Raw genomic sequence first — 15,937 nt, forward strand, 5'->3', positions numbered from 1 at the left:
TGTGAATATTTGTGTGTAGTTATTCACTATAAAAGTAAAGGTGATAAGTATATTAGTCGTTGAGACTTTTCTAGTTACTCCTTTTGTGGTTGTGGTCAAAATCTCTAATAATCCGGTATCCCTTCAAGTTCCAATCTACATATAAAAGAACTGCCAAAACTTCAAAGTCAAAAATAACACCATACTAAACGGACAAGACTTGGATTCACCCCTATGGTGAACCTTCAAATTCACCACCTCTCTATTAACCAATCAAAGTGCCAACTAGACTAATAATAAAATAATTAAAAAAATAAATGATATCACATTTAATAATGTTAATATCACTATTTAATCCCTAAACTCAAACTATATACTCTAAATCCAAATTCTAAACCCTAAATTTTAAATTATAAACCCAAACTATATACTTTAAACTCAAACTCTATACCCTAAACCAAAATCTTAAACCCTAAACCCAAACCATAAATCATAAACCAAGAAATCTAAACTTTAAACCCAAAATTATACCCTAAACTCAAACCATAGACCCTAAACCCAAATTCTATACTCTAAAACCAAACCATAAACCCTAAACCCAAACCGTAGACCCTAAACCCAAACCCTAGACCGTAACCCAAACCATGAACTCTAAATCCAAAATTTAATTCTTAACCTTAAATTTCAAAAGAACAACATTAATATTAATCCAAATATTTAGGGTATAGTGTTTGGATTTTGTATTTACGTTTTGGGTTTAGAGTCTAGAATTTGGGTTTAGGATATAGGTTTGGGTTTAAAGTTCAGGTTTTTGGGTTTATGATTTATAGTTTGGGTTTAGGGTATAGAATTTGGGTTTAGGGTATAGAGTTTGGATTTATAATTTATAATTTAGGGTTTAAATTTTGGATTTAGGGTATAGAGTTTGAGTTTATGGATTAGATAGTGATATTAGCATTATTAAAATGGACACTATTTGTTTTTTTTAATTATTTTGATTTTTGAAAAAATTATTTAATATTTTTAATCATTAATCTAGTTGACACTTTAATTGGTTATTAGAGAGGTAGTGAATTTGAAGATTTACCATAGGGAGTGAATCCAAGTCTTGTCCAGAATAAACCTACTAGTTGAATTGATCTAACCTAATTAATCTCCTTTTTTGTAACACAATACCTAATCTAATTAATCTAAATGGCTCTAGCAGGGAACACTTGACGGATAAGAAAAGACATACTGCAAAGCAAATGACAGAAAATAATGTATTTGTCAATTAAAAACTGTAACATTACCAAGTGTGATTAGTGTACCATTGCGTCTACAATAGGTGGTCATATACTCTTTCTGCCTGAAAAATGATTGTATGTTAGGTTGTGCCGTTGTGGATGTCTCTCATATGTGTCATATAATTATCGTATATACCTAAACACCTAAAATGTTTTAACAAGTGAATTTTTTTAATTTTCGTGTTTACCCTACAGAAAAGAATTTCAATCAAATTGAGAGGGATGAGTCTGATAGATTAGAAACTTCAATTTTTGAAGTGGGACGATGTATGTCTGAAATAGGACCTCTTTAAGCGACTCTGATTAATGATGTGAGCTTTTATGTCCGCTTGCACGCCACGAATACTCTGCCCATTACGTGAGATAGCCTCAGGCACTCAGCAATAGCATGAACCCATGATGTATCTTTTTATCTTTTTTTTTTGCTTAAATTTGGGTATCTTTTTATCTTCTCCACACTTATTATAATTTTTTTTTCTTATCTACTTTGTTTTTAGATATTTGTCTTTCGTCATGTGCAAAAACTTATACCTATTTTTAATAAAAGTATATCCAAAGGAAATATCATCTTTACTTTTCCCATAATGTATAATTCACGGCTACGCAATTTGATTGACATTTTTAACACTTTGAAGAGAATTTACGTTTTCTTTTTGTAGGTTTGAAATTTTTTTTCCTTCTTATATGAGGTGTGTGCATATAAACTATATAAATACATATATGAACATATTATACCAGTATAACGGAATGATGTAACATACCTTTAACATATGAAGAATCTTTTAGTCCTTTGTGAAAATGTATTATTTATATGACGTAAGTGGGGTTGGTATTAATATTAAATGGGAGAAACTGAAAAAGGAGATACACAAGTCACGGGGAATTTTGAAGCAACCGACTAAACATTTTGATCGATAGTGGTTGGAGTGCACGAGAGATAAAGAGAGATAATGAATCCAATACTGAATTTAATAGTTAAGAAAAAAGAATCTATATACAATCCATTATGCCGAACTTAGCTTAGCTCGAGACTTTTCTTTTTCCTTGTTAGTCTAAGCAACGAGTTACTTTAACGTTTAAACATTAAAAAAAAAATTCCATACTTTTTGAATTGGAAAGTAAAGACTCGAGTTGAGAAGAAACTATAATCTAAAATGCGAAAAGATTGGCAATAAAAAACAGCTGAGTAGTATATAACTAGTAGACTCTAATACCGGCTATATGCTCAACTGGGACGAAGAATTAATACTGAAAGGTAATTATCGACCCGCTTGTAACAAGGTGACTAGAGGCTGAGCCGCTGAGGCACCGAACATCGATTGTTTTAGAAAACTGTAGAAAAAGTATGGTTCGATACAACAATTATAACGTTAGGTCATATTGATGAAGATTTAAGCCCATTATAAACCATACCAATCTGGGCCCATCAGTTTAGCTAGTCCGTTGAAAAACATATTCAATAGAAATAAACATGTAAGGAAACATCTGAATATCTGTTGACAATTCGTCATCTCTAACAAGTAACAACTACTTTTAAATAGGTGCTAGTTTCCAGATAGCATTAACGTCTTTATAGAAATACTTGATGATGTATCTGAAACTATGCTCAATAACTAGTAAGACACGATCAGCATCAAAAAGACTTCTGAAATTTCTGCTCTTCTATAACACTTTATGTGGTTAAAATAGCACCCAAGCTTGCTTTACGAGATGTATAAGCAAAGGTCTGTGAAGGCAACAATGAGCATGTGTTTCATAGCTAATGGGCTTGGCCGATTTATATTTGAAGTTTACAAACGTGTTTTCCAGATAAAATAGCAAAGAAATAATTTAGCTGGGAGCAATTTTATAAACCAAATCATTTGAAAGGAACATAAAGTATGACATCCCTGTGCCATTGCCTAATGCTGGGACCAAAGCTCTCCAGATTTAATAATCATAGAGAATAGAGCAGGTGCACAGAGACACCTTTTTATTATTCTTCTCTTAATTCTATTTTAAAGCATAATTTAATAAGATGATGACAACAACGGTAGCAATCAAGAATTCAAAGGAGAAATAGATTCTGACCCGCCTTTAAAAGAGCGGGTATATTTTTTGTTTTAATTTTAATTTTCATATTTGTGTGTGTTTTTATGGTTATATTTGTGAAAAAGTCTTAATCAAAATACATTTTATTGAACAATTGCAATTTAAAATTGATCTGGTATACGTTCGATTAGGACTGGGTTGCATGTTAAACCTGGTTCGCTGACCCGTCAACTTGCGGATTTCAATTTCTTTTGGTCAAAAAGTCTGACCGCATAATCCGAAAAAATAATTTTGTATTTGCTCCGCTTAATTTTGCGGTTATCAGGAGATTATATTTTTTTGATCCGCCTTAAAAGGACGGATATATTTTTTATTTTATATCTTCTTAGAAATTTAATTTTTATATTTTTGTTCTTAAGTCATATTTGTGATTTTAGTTATATTTGTGATTTTCTTGGTATAATATTTCTCCTAAATGGTTAATAAGAGGTTTTAATCTATTTTATTAAAATAGTTGAACCACACCTATATCTATAAAAAATTATAATTATAAAATAACTATAAAAAATTGAAACATAAAATTTAAATTTTCAGAAAAATTTTAAACAAAAAACATATCTGCCCTTTGAAAGGGCATGTCATAATCTAGTAATAATATTAAATAGGATACTAATTTACTTTTTTATTAATAACTTATAATATTTTTATATTTTTTTAAGATTTAAAACTTAATTTTATAATAATTTTAAAATATTTTTAACACTTAAAATTCTTACATTTGCAATGAACAGGCAAGCTATTATATGTTGATAAAATAATCATTTAAAATAACCGAATTTATATGTACATATTAGTCGATCATGTAGATATTTATTATCAGATGCTGAATATATTTTATAACTGTCGAGTACTATATGTGTATAATACGAAAGTGGTTGCGAGAATATTGACACTAAAGGGGAAGTTACAAAATTCAATATTATTAATCTATTCAATATTATTTCTGTAACTAAAATAAATAAATAATTGGACATAACCTTGCATCAATTGGTCATGTTGAAGAATTAATAGAATAGATGTAATGGTGCAAATTAAAATACCTCTCGTCGATCTTCTTAGTTCTTAATTTACCGAATTCAAAACAAAATTAGAAAACAACGAGTTCCATCGTTTTCTTACGAATTGTTGTTTAGTTAGTTATGGAAAAAGTTTGAAACTCGATACGTTTTCTTATCTAATCATATTCATCTGATAGTCAACAAAAGGAGGAAATAAACTCTACCAAATCTATCTATACTTTAATATCATGTATTAACAAACGCCAAACATCAGGATACAACTTACAATCATCTATCGTCTACTCTACCAACAGTAGAAACAATCATCGCTGAAGCTTCATAATTGTCACATTAAATTTTTTTTATCCGAAGTTTTATTTTGCGATTTTTATGAAATTAGAACGATGAAGCCAATGTAAATTATTTAGCCACAACCGAGCTTACGAAACGACGCAGCTTTGGCTTTAGATTTAGGAGCAAAAAGTGACACGTAGATAGTTCCGAACAATCCACGTGGGATTTTTATGAAAACTTTCAATAATAAACACATACACCTTTTTTGTTCCGCGGTAACACCAATTCACCAAATAAAATCTTATTAATATATTATCAAACAACAAATTAATCATTAAAAATTTAATAAACAAAGACAACAACCCCATTTGTTTATTTTAATATTGTTATCTCCTCCTTTTTTGAATTGCGTTCTCTCTCTCTGTCTCTCAACCCTTTAATCTGTCTTTCGATATCTTTCTTTCCCTTTTGCTCTCACTGTCTTTTCCCTCGATTTCTCAGGACATCTCACCAATCTCACTCACATTAATCTTTCTATTTATCAAAGATCCACTCTTTTCGGTTTCGTTCTCTCCTCAGGGGGTCCGAATCAAGAAGCTCGAAGAGAGAGAGGGAGGATGAAAGGTAACCAGAAAGACTCCTCGGAGAAACCCGGAACGTTGCCGGTGGCGACCCGACAACCCGGTCCAAAACTAATGGTCTGGCTTATCTGCTTCGTCGCTTTCACTTACATTATCTACATGCTCAAGCTCGTCTCCACCTCACGCACCTGCGACGATTCCATCACCTTCACCACCCTCTCCACCACCACCAACCTCTCCTCCTCCTCTTCTTCTGCACTACTACCTTCACGGCGGCGCGAGTCGGAGCAGGAAGAGAAGGCAGAAGACGAGCCAACCGATCTCAGCCACGTGGTGTTCGGGATCGCCGCGTCTGCGAAGCTATGGAAACAGAGGAAAGAGTATATCAAGATCTGGTACAGACCCAAACACATGCGTGGCTACGTCTGGTTAGACAAAGAGGTAACGAAGAAGACGAACTCTAGCCACGATGTCGACGAGGATCTACTTCCTCCGGTGAAAATCTCCGGCGGGACAGCTTCGTTCCCTTACACGAACAAGCAAGGGCAACGCTCGGCTTTGCGGATCTCGAGGATCGTGTCGGAGATGCTGCGTCTGGGTCCGAAGAACGTGAGGTGGTTCGTGATGGGCGACGACGACACTGTTTTCGTCACGGATAATCTCGTGAGGGTGCTGAGGAAGTACGACCACGAGCAGATGTATTACATCGGGAGCCTGTCGGAATCTCATCTGCAGAACATATTTTTCTCGTACGGGATGGCGTACGGTGGAGGAGGGTTCGCTATTAGCTACCCTTTGGCGAAGGCTCTGAGCAAGATGCAGGATCGGTGTATACAGAGGTATCCTGCCTTGTATGGTTCGGACGATCGCATGCAAGCTTGTATGGCTGAACTCGGTGTTCCACTTACTAAAGAACTTGGGTTTCACCAGGTATGACAAAGTTTTCTCTGAATATTTCAGTTTGATAGTAAACTTGTATGGTGAATTTGTCTTTTAAGGATTTAGTGGATGATTGTTAAGTCCTAATGTAGAAACCATAAGTAATATTTAATGATTTAGTGGCAAAGTTGGTGTTTTTTAGTGATATTGTGACATGGGTCTTTGAAGGTAATGATGGTAATTGAAGTGGGTTTCATTCAAAGTAGTTAGCTTTTCAGCAAAGTTCAAACTTTTAAGAGTTTTGTCAGAAAAAGTTTCAAAAAAGAGTAGTTTTAGAGGCAATGGTTTTAGTACTAAACTTCAATGTTATAATGTTTATTGTAAGAATCTTTCACGCTGGTTTAGTAGTGATATCAGTTTCGTTTCTTTGTTCTGTTTGTGCTTCGATGCTGTTTTGGCGAATTTTTCCGTGGTTTGGTACCGACAAAGCGGCGCGTGAGTAGCTCAATGTCTTGTGTCCATTTACTTTAGTTAGATGGTTGAATACAGGTGTAATAGTGGGACCCGCTTTTCTATTTTGTTTCTGTCATTTATTTCCTAGGCGCACATATGATGTGTGAAACTCACGCTCCTTGTAACATCTTTAAGTTTGTATTATTTCCGTTTTCAGTACGACGTTTACGGGAGCCTCTTCGGCCTCCTTGCCGCACACCCAGTAACACCGTTCGTCTCAGTGCACCACCTCGACGTTGTTGAACCGATCTTCCCGAACACGACCCGAGTCCGTGCCCTCGAGAAGCTAACTGTACCGATGAAGCTAGACTCAGCGGGGCTTCTCCAGCAGTCTATATGTTACGACAAGCACAAGAGCTGGACCGTCTCGGTCTCGTGGGGCTACGCGGTCCAAATATTCCGAGGGATATTTTCTCCCAGGGAAATGGAAATGCCTTCGAGAACTTTCTTGAATTGGTACAAGAGAGCGGACTACACCGCCTACGCATTCAACACTAGGCCGGTTAGTCGGCAACCGTGCCAAAAACCGTTTGTGTATTACTTGTCGACCACGAAGTTCGACAAGCAGCTGAACACGACGGTTAGCGAATACACGAGACATCGTGTTTCGCATCCGTATTGTAAGTGGAAGATGTCAAACCCGGGGGAGATTAACACCATCGTGGTTTACAAGAAACCTGACCCTCATCTGTGGGAAAGGGTAAGTAACGTAACGTTATTTGTTTAGCATGTGAATAGTGTTATCGACTTACATGGCTCTCATGTGTGTTTTGTACAGTCACCGAGGAGGAACTGTTGCAGAGTGTTACAAACAAAGAGGAATAATACGTTATGGATCAATGTTGGTGTATGTAGAGAAGGTGAAGTTACTGAAGTAAAGTAAATTTATTTAGTTTTTTTTTGTATTGATTTTATTTTTGAAAGAGAAGAGGAATTAGTTTTTAGGCTTCTTGTAATTTCATGCCACGATATTTAAAATTTTATTCATTCAGATCCGTCGTAGTTCAACATATGATTCCAAAGCAATTCATCAATTAGAATTTAGGACCTCGACATCACCCATATCTGGCTTCGATCAGATTTTCAAGTGCTCATCGGAGTTTTATTTTCGGGACGGAAACCGACTGAATTCTACGGAATATTTTTCGACATTGTAACGATCTCTTCTACTTTCTTTCTCTCTTGCGTTTTTTCTTTCATCAGTAGAGGTGTGAATAGGCCTGCGAATTTATATGCTAAAATATGTTTGAGGTCTGGCCCAAATCCATTCCCCTCGTAAATTTTTTTTTCAGCCTTTTTTAAATGAAAGCTTTGTTGTCCAAAAAAAGAATTTAGTAAATATTTTGCGGTCTGGTTTTTGTGAAATACACGTGTATATATATACGTCGGTGAATTGTATCTGGACTCTATACTTCCCAAGAAAAAATAAATCAAAAGAAAAGAAAAAACACATCACATGATTGAGTCCAAGAGGGACGTCTCAGATAACAACATGATTTGAGGTAAAGTCTTATACACCAGACAATGACCTCGAAACGATCCGCAAACATTCAACACTTTGAAAAGCGCACAGCATATACAAAAATGAACAAAAAAGAAAGATGAAATATTTTTTTTTTTTTTTTTTTTTTTTTGTTTTTTTTAAGATGAAATAATATTCAAACCAGACAAAGAGTGATTACTTTGGGTAACCTTGAGGGGGATAAGCCGGACCAGGAGGGTACTGGGGATAAGCTGGAGGGTTCTGAGGGTAGCCAGGAGGTGGATAACCTTGTGGAGGATAACCGATTGCAGGTGGAGTGGCTTGATCAATGCGTGACATTACCTGAGGAGGAGGCACAGCCATTGGTTGTGGACCGAACTTACCATCTCTCTTGTCCATTTCCACCTTGTGTTGTGTCTACATAACCATAATAGAATGAACAAAGATTTTTATCAGGAAGACTCTGTAATATTAGTTTTTTTGAGTAAGGTTGATATCATATTATCATCACATTACCTGCATACAAGCGCAAACCCTGCCAATGAAGCAATAACATGATCATCAGAGACGAGAAGTTTGAGAGAATGAAAATGAGATAAGAGATGAGGAGATTAATCTTACGTGCAGTACACCATGTCAGCTAAGCAAGAGAGCAACTGAGAAGCTTCTGAAAGCTCATCAATGCCAACGATACATGCAACAATGGAGAATATGCAAGCCACTTGGCTGAGGCAAACCATAAAACCCTACAAAGCCAAATAAGACATTATATATATCACAACACTAATTTCTCATTAGTCTCTACTCTTCCTACTTTTAACTGCTCGTGAGTCTTAAATAACCGGCGTGGCAAATTAAGGATACTTACAATGATGCAGTTGTCACATTGAGTCGTCTGGATTTGAAACTCGTCTTGAAGAAGGAAACGAGTCGAGGCCACAGAGGTTCCAAAGCAGCAAAAAACCTACGAAATCATTCTGCTATTTAGTAAACTTTTATAATAATATCTAACAACTCATGGGAGTGGCATCATAATAAGCCCATAACCAGGCATGAGATTATATGCTTTCAGATGCTGTAATAACGAAACATTCTATAACAAGAAAAGAAAAAAACAAAGATGCTGACTTCAGTGGCAAGGCAAAATTGAGGACATTTGGTTTCTCCACACCTGCCGCTACAGGGCATGTAACCAGCGCAGCATGTGTACCTGGGGAGATAAAATTAAGAAGGATACATTTTAAACCAAAAGATAAAACCGAACCGGGAATGGATCAATCGGAATATGTGGAGTACCTAGACATGTCATTGTAAAGCGCACGCTTGCGAAGCAAGTATGATGCACAAGGGGCACTGCAAGGAAGGAAAACACAAAAATCAGACAAAAGGTCAAAAAGTCTTACTTATTACAATCTACCAAAAAAGGCTGTCAGATGGAAAGCAGAAACTTACCACCACAACGCGAAACAGCAATCTGCGAAGGAGAACAAAGACAGCAAAAGGATTTGATCAATACCCAAACTGGATCAAACAGAGGAGAGAAGAGAGAGAGTTAGAGAAGTTACAGGGAGTATCGCCCTGGATGGTGTGAGTGAGATCAGTGTGCCAGACGTTACGGAAGTTCTGTCGTTCCTGCATCATATCCGTGTCGAACTTTGGCGCCATTTTCGCACGTATCTCTGATTTCTCGATGACGAACGACCAAGTGAGTACTCAATGAGAAAGAAGATGAGGATCAGGAGACTTATTAGAGAAAAGTCTTGAGAGAGTTTGATCAAGTTATTCTCATGAACGTGTATCTCACTTAATCGACAACTTGACAAAATAAAAAAAAAGGAAACGACAGTAGACCTTCGTTCGTTTCGACCATTCTTCTCCCCCCCCCCCCCTCCCCTCTCTTAATGGTAACTGACGTTGACTAGTCGAAGTTACCCGGCTTTTCAGTAAAATATCAATGGTATAAGGATGTAACTGAAATTAACCTTAATTTGTTAATCCAATCATAATTAAACCAAACCGAAATATTTACCGAGTTTCGATTGTGGAGACCGGAATGCCCGGATTCAACAGCAGAATGGTGGTTAAATTACGAAAAGGCCCCTTGAACTAAGGCCTATTGTTTGAGAAAAAAAAAAAACAAGTGCAGAGTTTCCCATCTTCGTCTTTGGCTCTGCTGTCACACATCGTTCTCGGAGAAGAGGAGAGGAGAGGAGAGGAGAGGGAGAAATGAGCGGGCATGATTCGAAATACTTCTCGACGACGAAGAAGGGAGAGATCCCTGAGCTCAAGGAAGAGCTCAATTCACAGTACAAGGTTCCTCATTCACTCTTTCTTTTATGGATCTGTGATCCGGTCCCCATTTCTCCACGATTCTCATCTCTCTCCTCAATGATTCGTTTAATCCTTAACAATTTATTTTCCGTTAGATCTATACGATCCTGGATTCAATCTGATCCGTACATTATATTATTGGTTGGACGATCAGTGACTGTTGAATCATCATTTTTTTTCTTCTTTCAAGTTTAATATGCTTTTGGATACGAAGGAGGATGCATTAGTCCACTTACTATAGTAGGAATCTGTGGTTGTTGCCTTACCTCTGTTTTGATCTGTTGTTCAAAAAGTATTAAGCTTTCTGTATAATTATTAATGTCTAGCATATAAGTCTACAGTTTTATGCAAATAGTACTCTGATTCAAGATGATGCGTTTCTCCTAAACCTTTCTTTTCTTTTTGCTTATTTGTGCTCCTCCTTAGGATAAGAGGAAAGATGCTGTTAAGAAGGTTATTGCGGCTATGACTGTTGGAAAGGATGTTTCTTCTCTTTTCACCGATGTCCTCAATTGCATGCAAACTGAGAATCTCGAGCTCAAGAAGCTTGTTTACTTGTATCTCATTAACTACGCCAAAAGCCAGCCTGATCTTGCTATCCTCGCTGTTAATACTTTTGTTAAGGTTAACACCATTCTCCTCTAGCTATATTTTTAATACTCTTCTCTTCTGTATGTAGCTTACCCAACCAAAAATATCTCCATTTTTTTTAACTTCCGCTTTGTTGTATTCGGCAGGATTCACAAGATCCAAATCCCTTGATCCGCGCTTTGGCTGTGCGGACCATGGGATGCATTCGTGTCGATAAGATCACTGAATATCTGTGCGATCCTCTTCAGAAATGCCTAAAGGTGTGGACTTTTTATCCTACCTTGCCCCACTAGAAATTGTATCAACATCGTCACTACTTTTTTTTTTTTTTAATCTACACTGAAAAATGTTATGGCTTTCCTGGCCTGCCTTTTTCAGGATGATGATCCATATGTCCGCAAGACAGCAGCTGTTTGCGTTGCCAAATTGTTTGACATAAATGCTGAGTTAGTCGAGGATAGGGGTTTCCTTGAAGCCTTGAAGGATTTAATATCTGACAATAATCCTATGGTTGTTGCAAATGCTGTCGCAGCCCTTGCTGAGATACAAGACAAGAGTGCTAGTCCCATCTTTGAAATTAATAGTGTTACCCTCACTAAGCTCCTTACAGCTTTGAACGAATGTACTGAGTAAGTCTTTCCTGATTTTGGTTTCCTACTTTCACTCATGTTGTGTCTGATTGACTATTTTTTGTCAGATCACCGTTATCTGTTGACTTCCTAAATGACTTAGTTGTTGTTTTATAGCATAAGTTTAGCTATGCTTTTTATTGTGTATCTAAAATTTTGGCGGTTTAGGACGTCTTTGTTCATTTATTGTTATTGAAGGTTCTCTGTGTATATAAATAGTCATTGTTGTGAACTTTGGGTGAAGGGATGCATAAACGATTATTTATTTCTTGCTTGCTTTGTGAATACACATATATAGAGATTTCAACCTTTATAATGCCATACGTGTTATTCACAGGTGGGGTCAAGTTTTTATATTAGATTCTCTGTCAAGGTATAAAGCAGCTGATCCTCGTGAAGCTGAAAATATTGTTGAGAGAGTAACTCCAAGGTTACAACATGCTAACTGTGCTGTCGTGCTTTCAGCCGTTAAGGTGACACTTCAAAAGAAAATATTTTTCCTTGAACTGTCAACTGTTTGTCAGTCAAACTTGTTTGTAATGCTATTCCTCTTTTGTTCTTTTTCTCTGCGAGCTTTTGTAGATGATCCTTCAGCAGATGGAGCTAATTACTAGTACAGATGTAATTCGAAATCTTTGCAAGAAGATGGCTCCTCCCCTAGTTACATTGCTTTCTGCAGAACCTGAGATACAATATGTTGCACTTCGTAACATTAACCTTATTGTTCAGAAAAGGCCCACTATTCTTGCCCATGAAATCAAGGTAGTTTGGTCCTGTCTTGTAGACTCTCAGAATAAGCAATTGATATACTGGCATACTGCTTGCTATATGTATTGATAGTGCTTTACGTTTTTCTTTTAGGTGTTCTTCTGCAAGTATAATGATCCGATCTATGTCAAGATGGAGAAGTTGGAGATTATGATAAAACTTGCTTCTGACAGAAACATAGACCAGGTAGTCATTGGCATTATACACTTGATTATCTGCTGTTTGTCCAATTTTTTTTTTCTTTTGTTTTGCTGCGTATCATGATGGTTTATGGAACATGCTGATGTAGGTTCTTCTGGAGTTCAAAGAGTATGCCACGGAAGTAGATGTTGATTTTGTTCGGAAGGCAGTTCGTGCAATAGGCAGATGTGCCATCAAACTGGAAAGAGCAGCAGAACGGTGCATCAGTGTTTTACTTGAGCTGATCAAGATCAAAGTAAACTACGTTGTTCAAGAGGCTATTATAGTCATCAAAGATATCTTTAGAAGATATCCAAACACGTAAGTTGATTTTTTCGACTTTCTTTGTTTTGGCATATTAAAGTGGTCTAACGCTCTTTAATGTTGGCTATTTCATTCAAAACAACGTGCAGTTATGAGTCCATAATTGCAACACTATGTGAGAGTCTAGACACATTGGATGAACCAGAAGCTAAGGTAATACAATTTATTTATTTGCGTGGTGTAAAGTAGCTGGAAGCTTCCTGAATATGTTAAATCAGTGAAACTCATACTCCTGCATCTTCTTAGGCATCTATGATTTGGATAATTGGTGAATATGCTGAGAGAATCGACAATGCTGACGAACTTCTTGAAAGCTTCCTGGAGAATTTCCCTGAAGAACCAGCACAGGTCCAGCTGCAGCTTCTTACAGCCACAGTCAAACTATTTCTGAAGAAGCCAACTGAAGGCCCACAACAAATGATCCAGGTTCTGCCATGACCACCTTTTTCTATCCTAATCAATTCAAGAACATGTATGTGACGACAGGCCTGCCTTTTGCCATGTTTCAAATTCTCAGGTTGTCTTGAATAATGCTACTGTGGAGACAGATAATCCTGATCTCAGGGATCGTGCATACATCTACTGGCGTCTTCTATCTACTGATCCCGAGGTATTTTTTTCCTTCATATGTTAATACCACTCAACTAGTTCAAGTACATTGGACAGTGGACACTGAGCTGAGCTACAATCACGAGTGTTCTTCTTTTGACTAGGCGGCGAAGGATGTTGTTTTAGCTGAAAAGCCTGTGATTACTGATGACTCAAACCAACTTGAGCCGTCACTCCTGGTGAGAGCTGCTCGCAAATATTTCCACCTTGTCTCTGTGTATCACAAGCCGCCAGAGGCTTTTGTAACCCGCTTGAAACCCACAGTTCAGAAGGAAAAGATGAGGACTATGTGGAAGGGAGCGAAACAGAGATATCTGGTAATCCCATGGTGCTCCTGTAGCGGCTGTTCCAGCTCCTGTGCCTGATCTCCCTAGGTGACCTAATGGGGACAGATGATGCTGCAATTGTCCCAGTAGATGATTACACAAATCCCTCAGGGTGAGTATGGCTTGAATTGTGAAAATTTCTATTGCAGTAAAAGTGCAATGGACTGGTTTTACTCACTCTTATATATTTCGTAAATGTAACTCATCGGATCATCTAACCTTGATTGCAGTCCTCAGCTGCCTGTTGTCCTGCCAGCATCAAGCGGTCAAGGTCTGCAGATTAGGGCCCAGTTAACCCGACAAGATGGTCAAGTGTTCTACAGCATGCTCCTCGAGAACAACTCGCAGTCGGTTCTTGATGGCTTCATGATTCAGTTCAACAAAAATTCATTTGGCCTTGCAGCTGCAGAACCTCTTCAGGTAGCAGTCATTGAATACGCGCTTTATATTATCCTGGATTCATGAAACTGATGTCTGGATTTTGTACTGTTATAGATTCAACCTCTGCAACCCGGGGCATCTGCCAGGACAATGTTGCCAATGGTATTGTCCCAGAACATGTCTGCCGGGCCGACCAACTCTCTTTTGCAAGTTGCTGTCAAAAATAATCAGCAGCCCGTCTGGTACTTTACTGATAAGATTGTACTTCACGCTCTTTTCTCAGAAGATGGTAGGATGGAACGCGGAACCTTCCTCGAGGTAAGTAAAAACACCTTATATATGATATAAAACGTGCATCAACAATACCACATCAGCATGTTAGTAATCATAGTCAGACTGTTGTGATGGAAAAATTGTGTACTATAGATATTAAACATTGTTTTGTGATATAGACGTGGAGGTCTTTACCGGATTCAAACGAGGTCCAGAAGGACTTCCCTGGGATAACCATCACGAGCGTGGAGTCAACACTCGACTCGCTAGCAGCGTCAAACATGTTCTTCATAGCAAAGCGTAAAAACGGAAACCAAGACGTGCTGTATCTATCAGCCAAAGTCCCAAGAGGCGTACCTTTCTTGATCGAGTTAACGGCCATGGTGGGTCAACCTGGTCTCAAATGTGCGGTCAAGACTCCAACCCCTGAGATAGCTCCTCTCTTCTTTGAGTCCCTTGAAATGCTCTTCATGCCTTGATTATGATGCTTACAATGTTTCGAAAGGTAACCATTTTATTGTTAGTAAGAGTGATATGTTCTTTTTTTTTTTGTTTTCCCTCGCTTGGTATCTATTTGCTCACTGTTTGTTTCTAATTTTTGTTTTTGGACCCACTCGTAAAGAGCTTTCTTTGATTTATACTTGTTTGTTTTTGTTGTGGTTGCGTATTATGTGCTGAAGCTTTTGATTTACTTGTGTTATTACATGACATTATTATTATTTAGTGACTTATTATTCAAGAGTGGTTTAATAAAAATCATTTTGAATTCTCCAATTCATATAATATCACCTAAACTCGTTAAAAATCAAATCTTACTAAACTTTAGATTGGATAATATCCTTCTCCCTTAGTATTGCACATCAAAAATGACAAGTTTCAGTTTGAACAATTTGTAGAATATGAATTTTATTCAAAAGTTAAAATATATATGTTGACATTAATTTATTTAAATTGGTATTAGTTCAGCTTCATATAATATTAATTTAGTTAAAGTTAAATTAAAGTTTAATAAAATCTGAAACTTCTAATATTAAAAAATATTAAAATCACAAATATTTATTAAAACTGGATTATATTTTAATTTAATATATTTAAATGTTGATAATAAGTTCTTTTGAAAACATGTCCATTGTTTTTAGTGGATATTTTAAAAATTATTAAATTTTAGAAAGAATATGAGAAATGTTTCTCATTTGAAATTTATTAAAATCTCATTAAGCATTATATATTAATAAATCTAAATAAGATTCTCAAAATAATGAAACAAGTTTGGAAAAGTATCACATTCATTTTTCTAATTTTCACTCCATTTGTTATCACACCTATAATTTATTATTTAATATAAATTAATTTGTCATCACATCCATTTCCTTCTCTTTTTCTTTGGAAAAGTATCACATTCATTTTTCACCAAATCTCTT

At 36.6% G+C, this 15,937-nt stretch overlaps 2 protein-coding genes and 1 pseudogene across 2 annotated transcripts; 2 read left to right on the forward strand and 1 right to left on the reverse strand.

Moving 5' to 3' along the window:
• The first annotated feature begins 5,047 nt into the window (after positions 1–5,047).
• Positions 5,048–7,612, forward strand: LOC130503289 (uncharacterized). Its single transcript, XM_056997964.1, has 3 exons — positions 5,048–6,159; positions 6,779–7,321; positions 7,400–7,612. The coding sequence occupies exons 1-3, from the start codon at positions 5,266–5,268 to the stop codon at positions 7,502–7,504; spliced, it is 1,542 nt and encodes a 513-aa protein (XP_056853944.1). The 5' UTR covers positions 5,048–5,265; the 3' UTR covers positions 7,505–7,612.
• Positions 7,613–8,047: 435 nt separating this feature from the next.
• Positions 8,048–9,956, reverse strand: LOC130503290 (uncharacterized). The gene is made up of 8 exons (XM_056997965.1): positions 9,670–9,956; positions 9,557–9,578; positions 9,401–9,457; positions 9,233–9,314; positions 8,973–9,068; positions 8,726–8,850; positions 8,621–8,639; positions 8,048–8,521 (listed from the first exon to the last, which is right to left on the reverse strand). Exons 1-8 carry the CDS (start codon positions 9,767–9,769, stop codon positions 8,300–8,302), a joined length of 723 nt encoding a protein of 240 aa, XP_056853945.1. The 5' UTR covers positions 9,770–9,956; the 3' UTR covers positions 8,048–8,299.
• A 277-nt stretch (positions 9,957–10,233) lies between these two features.
• On the forward strand, positions 10,234–15,255 carry LOC130503288 (beta-adaptin-like protein C; annotated as a pseudogene).
• The last annotated feature ends 682 nt before the right edge of the window (positions 15,256–15,937 follow it).

Source organism: Raphanus sativus, unplaced genomic scaffold (assembly GCF_000801105.2).
Source record: "Raphanus sativus cultivar WK10039 unplaced genomic scaffold, ASM80110v3 Scaffold0907, whole genome shotgun sequence".
NCBI classification, from domain to species: domain Eukaryota; kingdom Viridiplantae; phylum Streptophyta; class Magnoliopsida; order Brassicales; family Brassicaceae; genus Raphanus; species Raphanus sativus.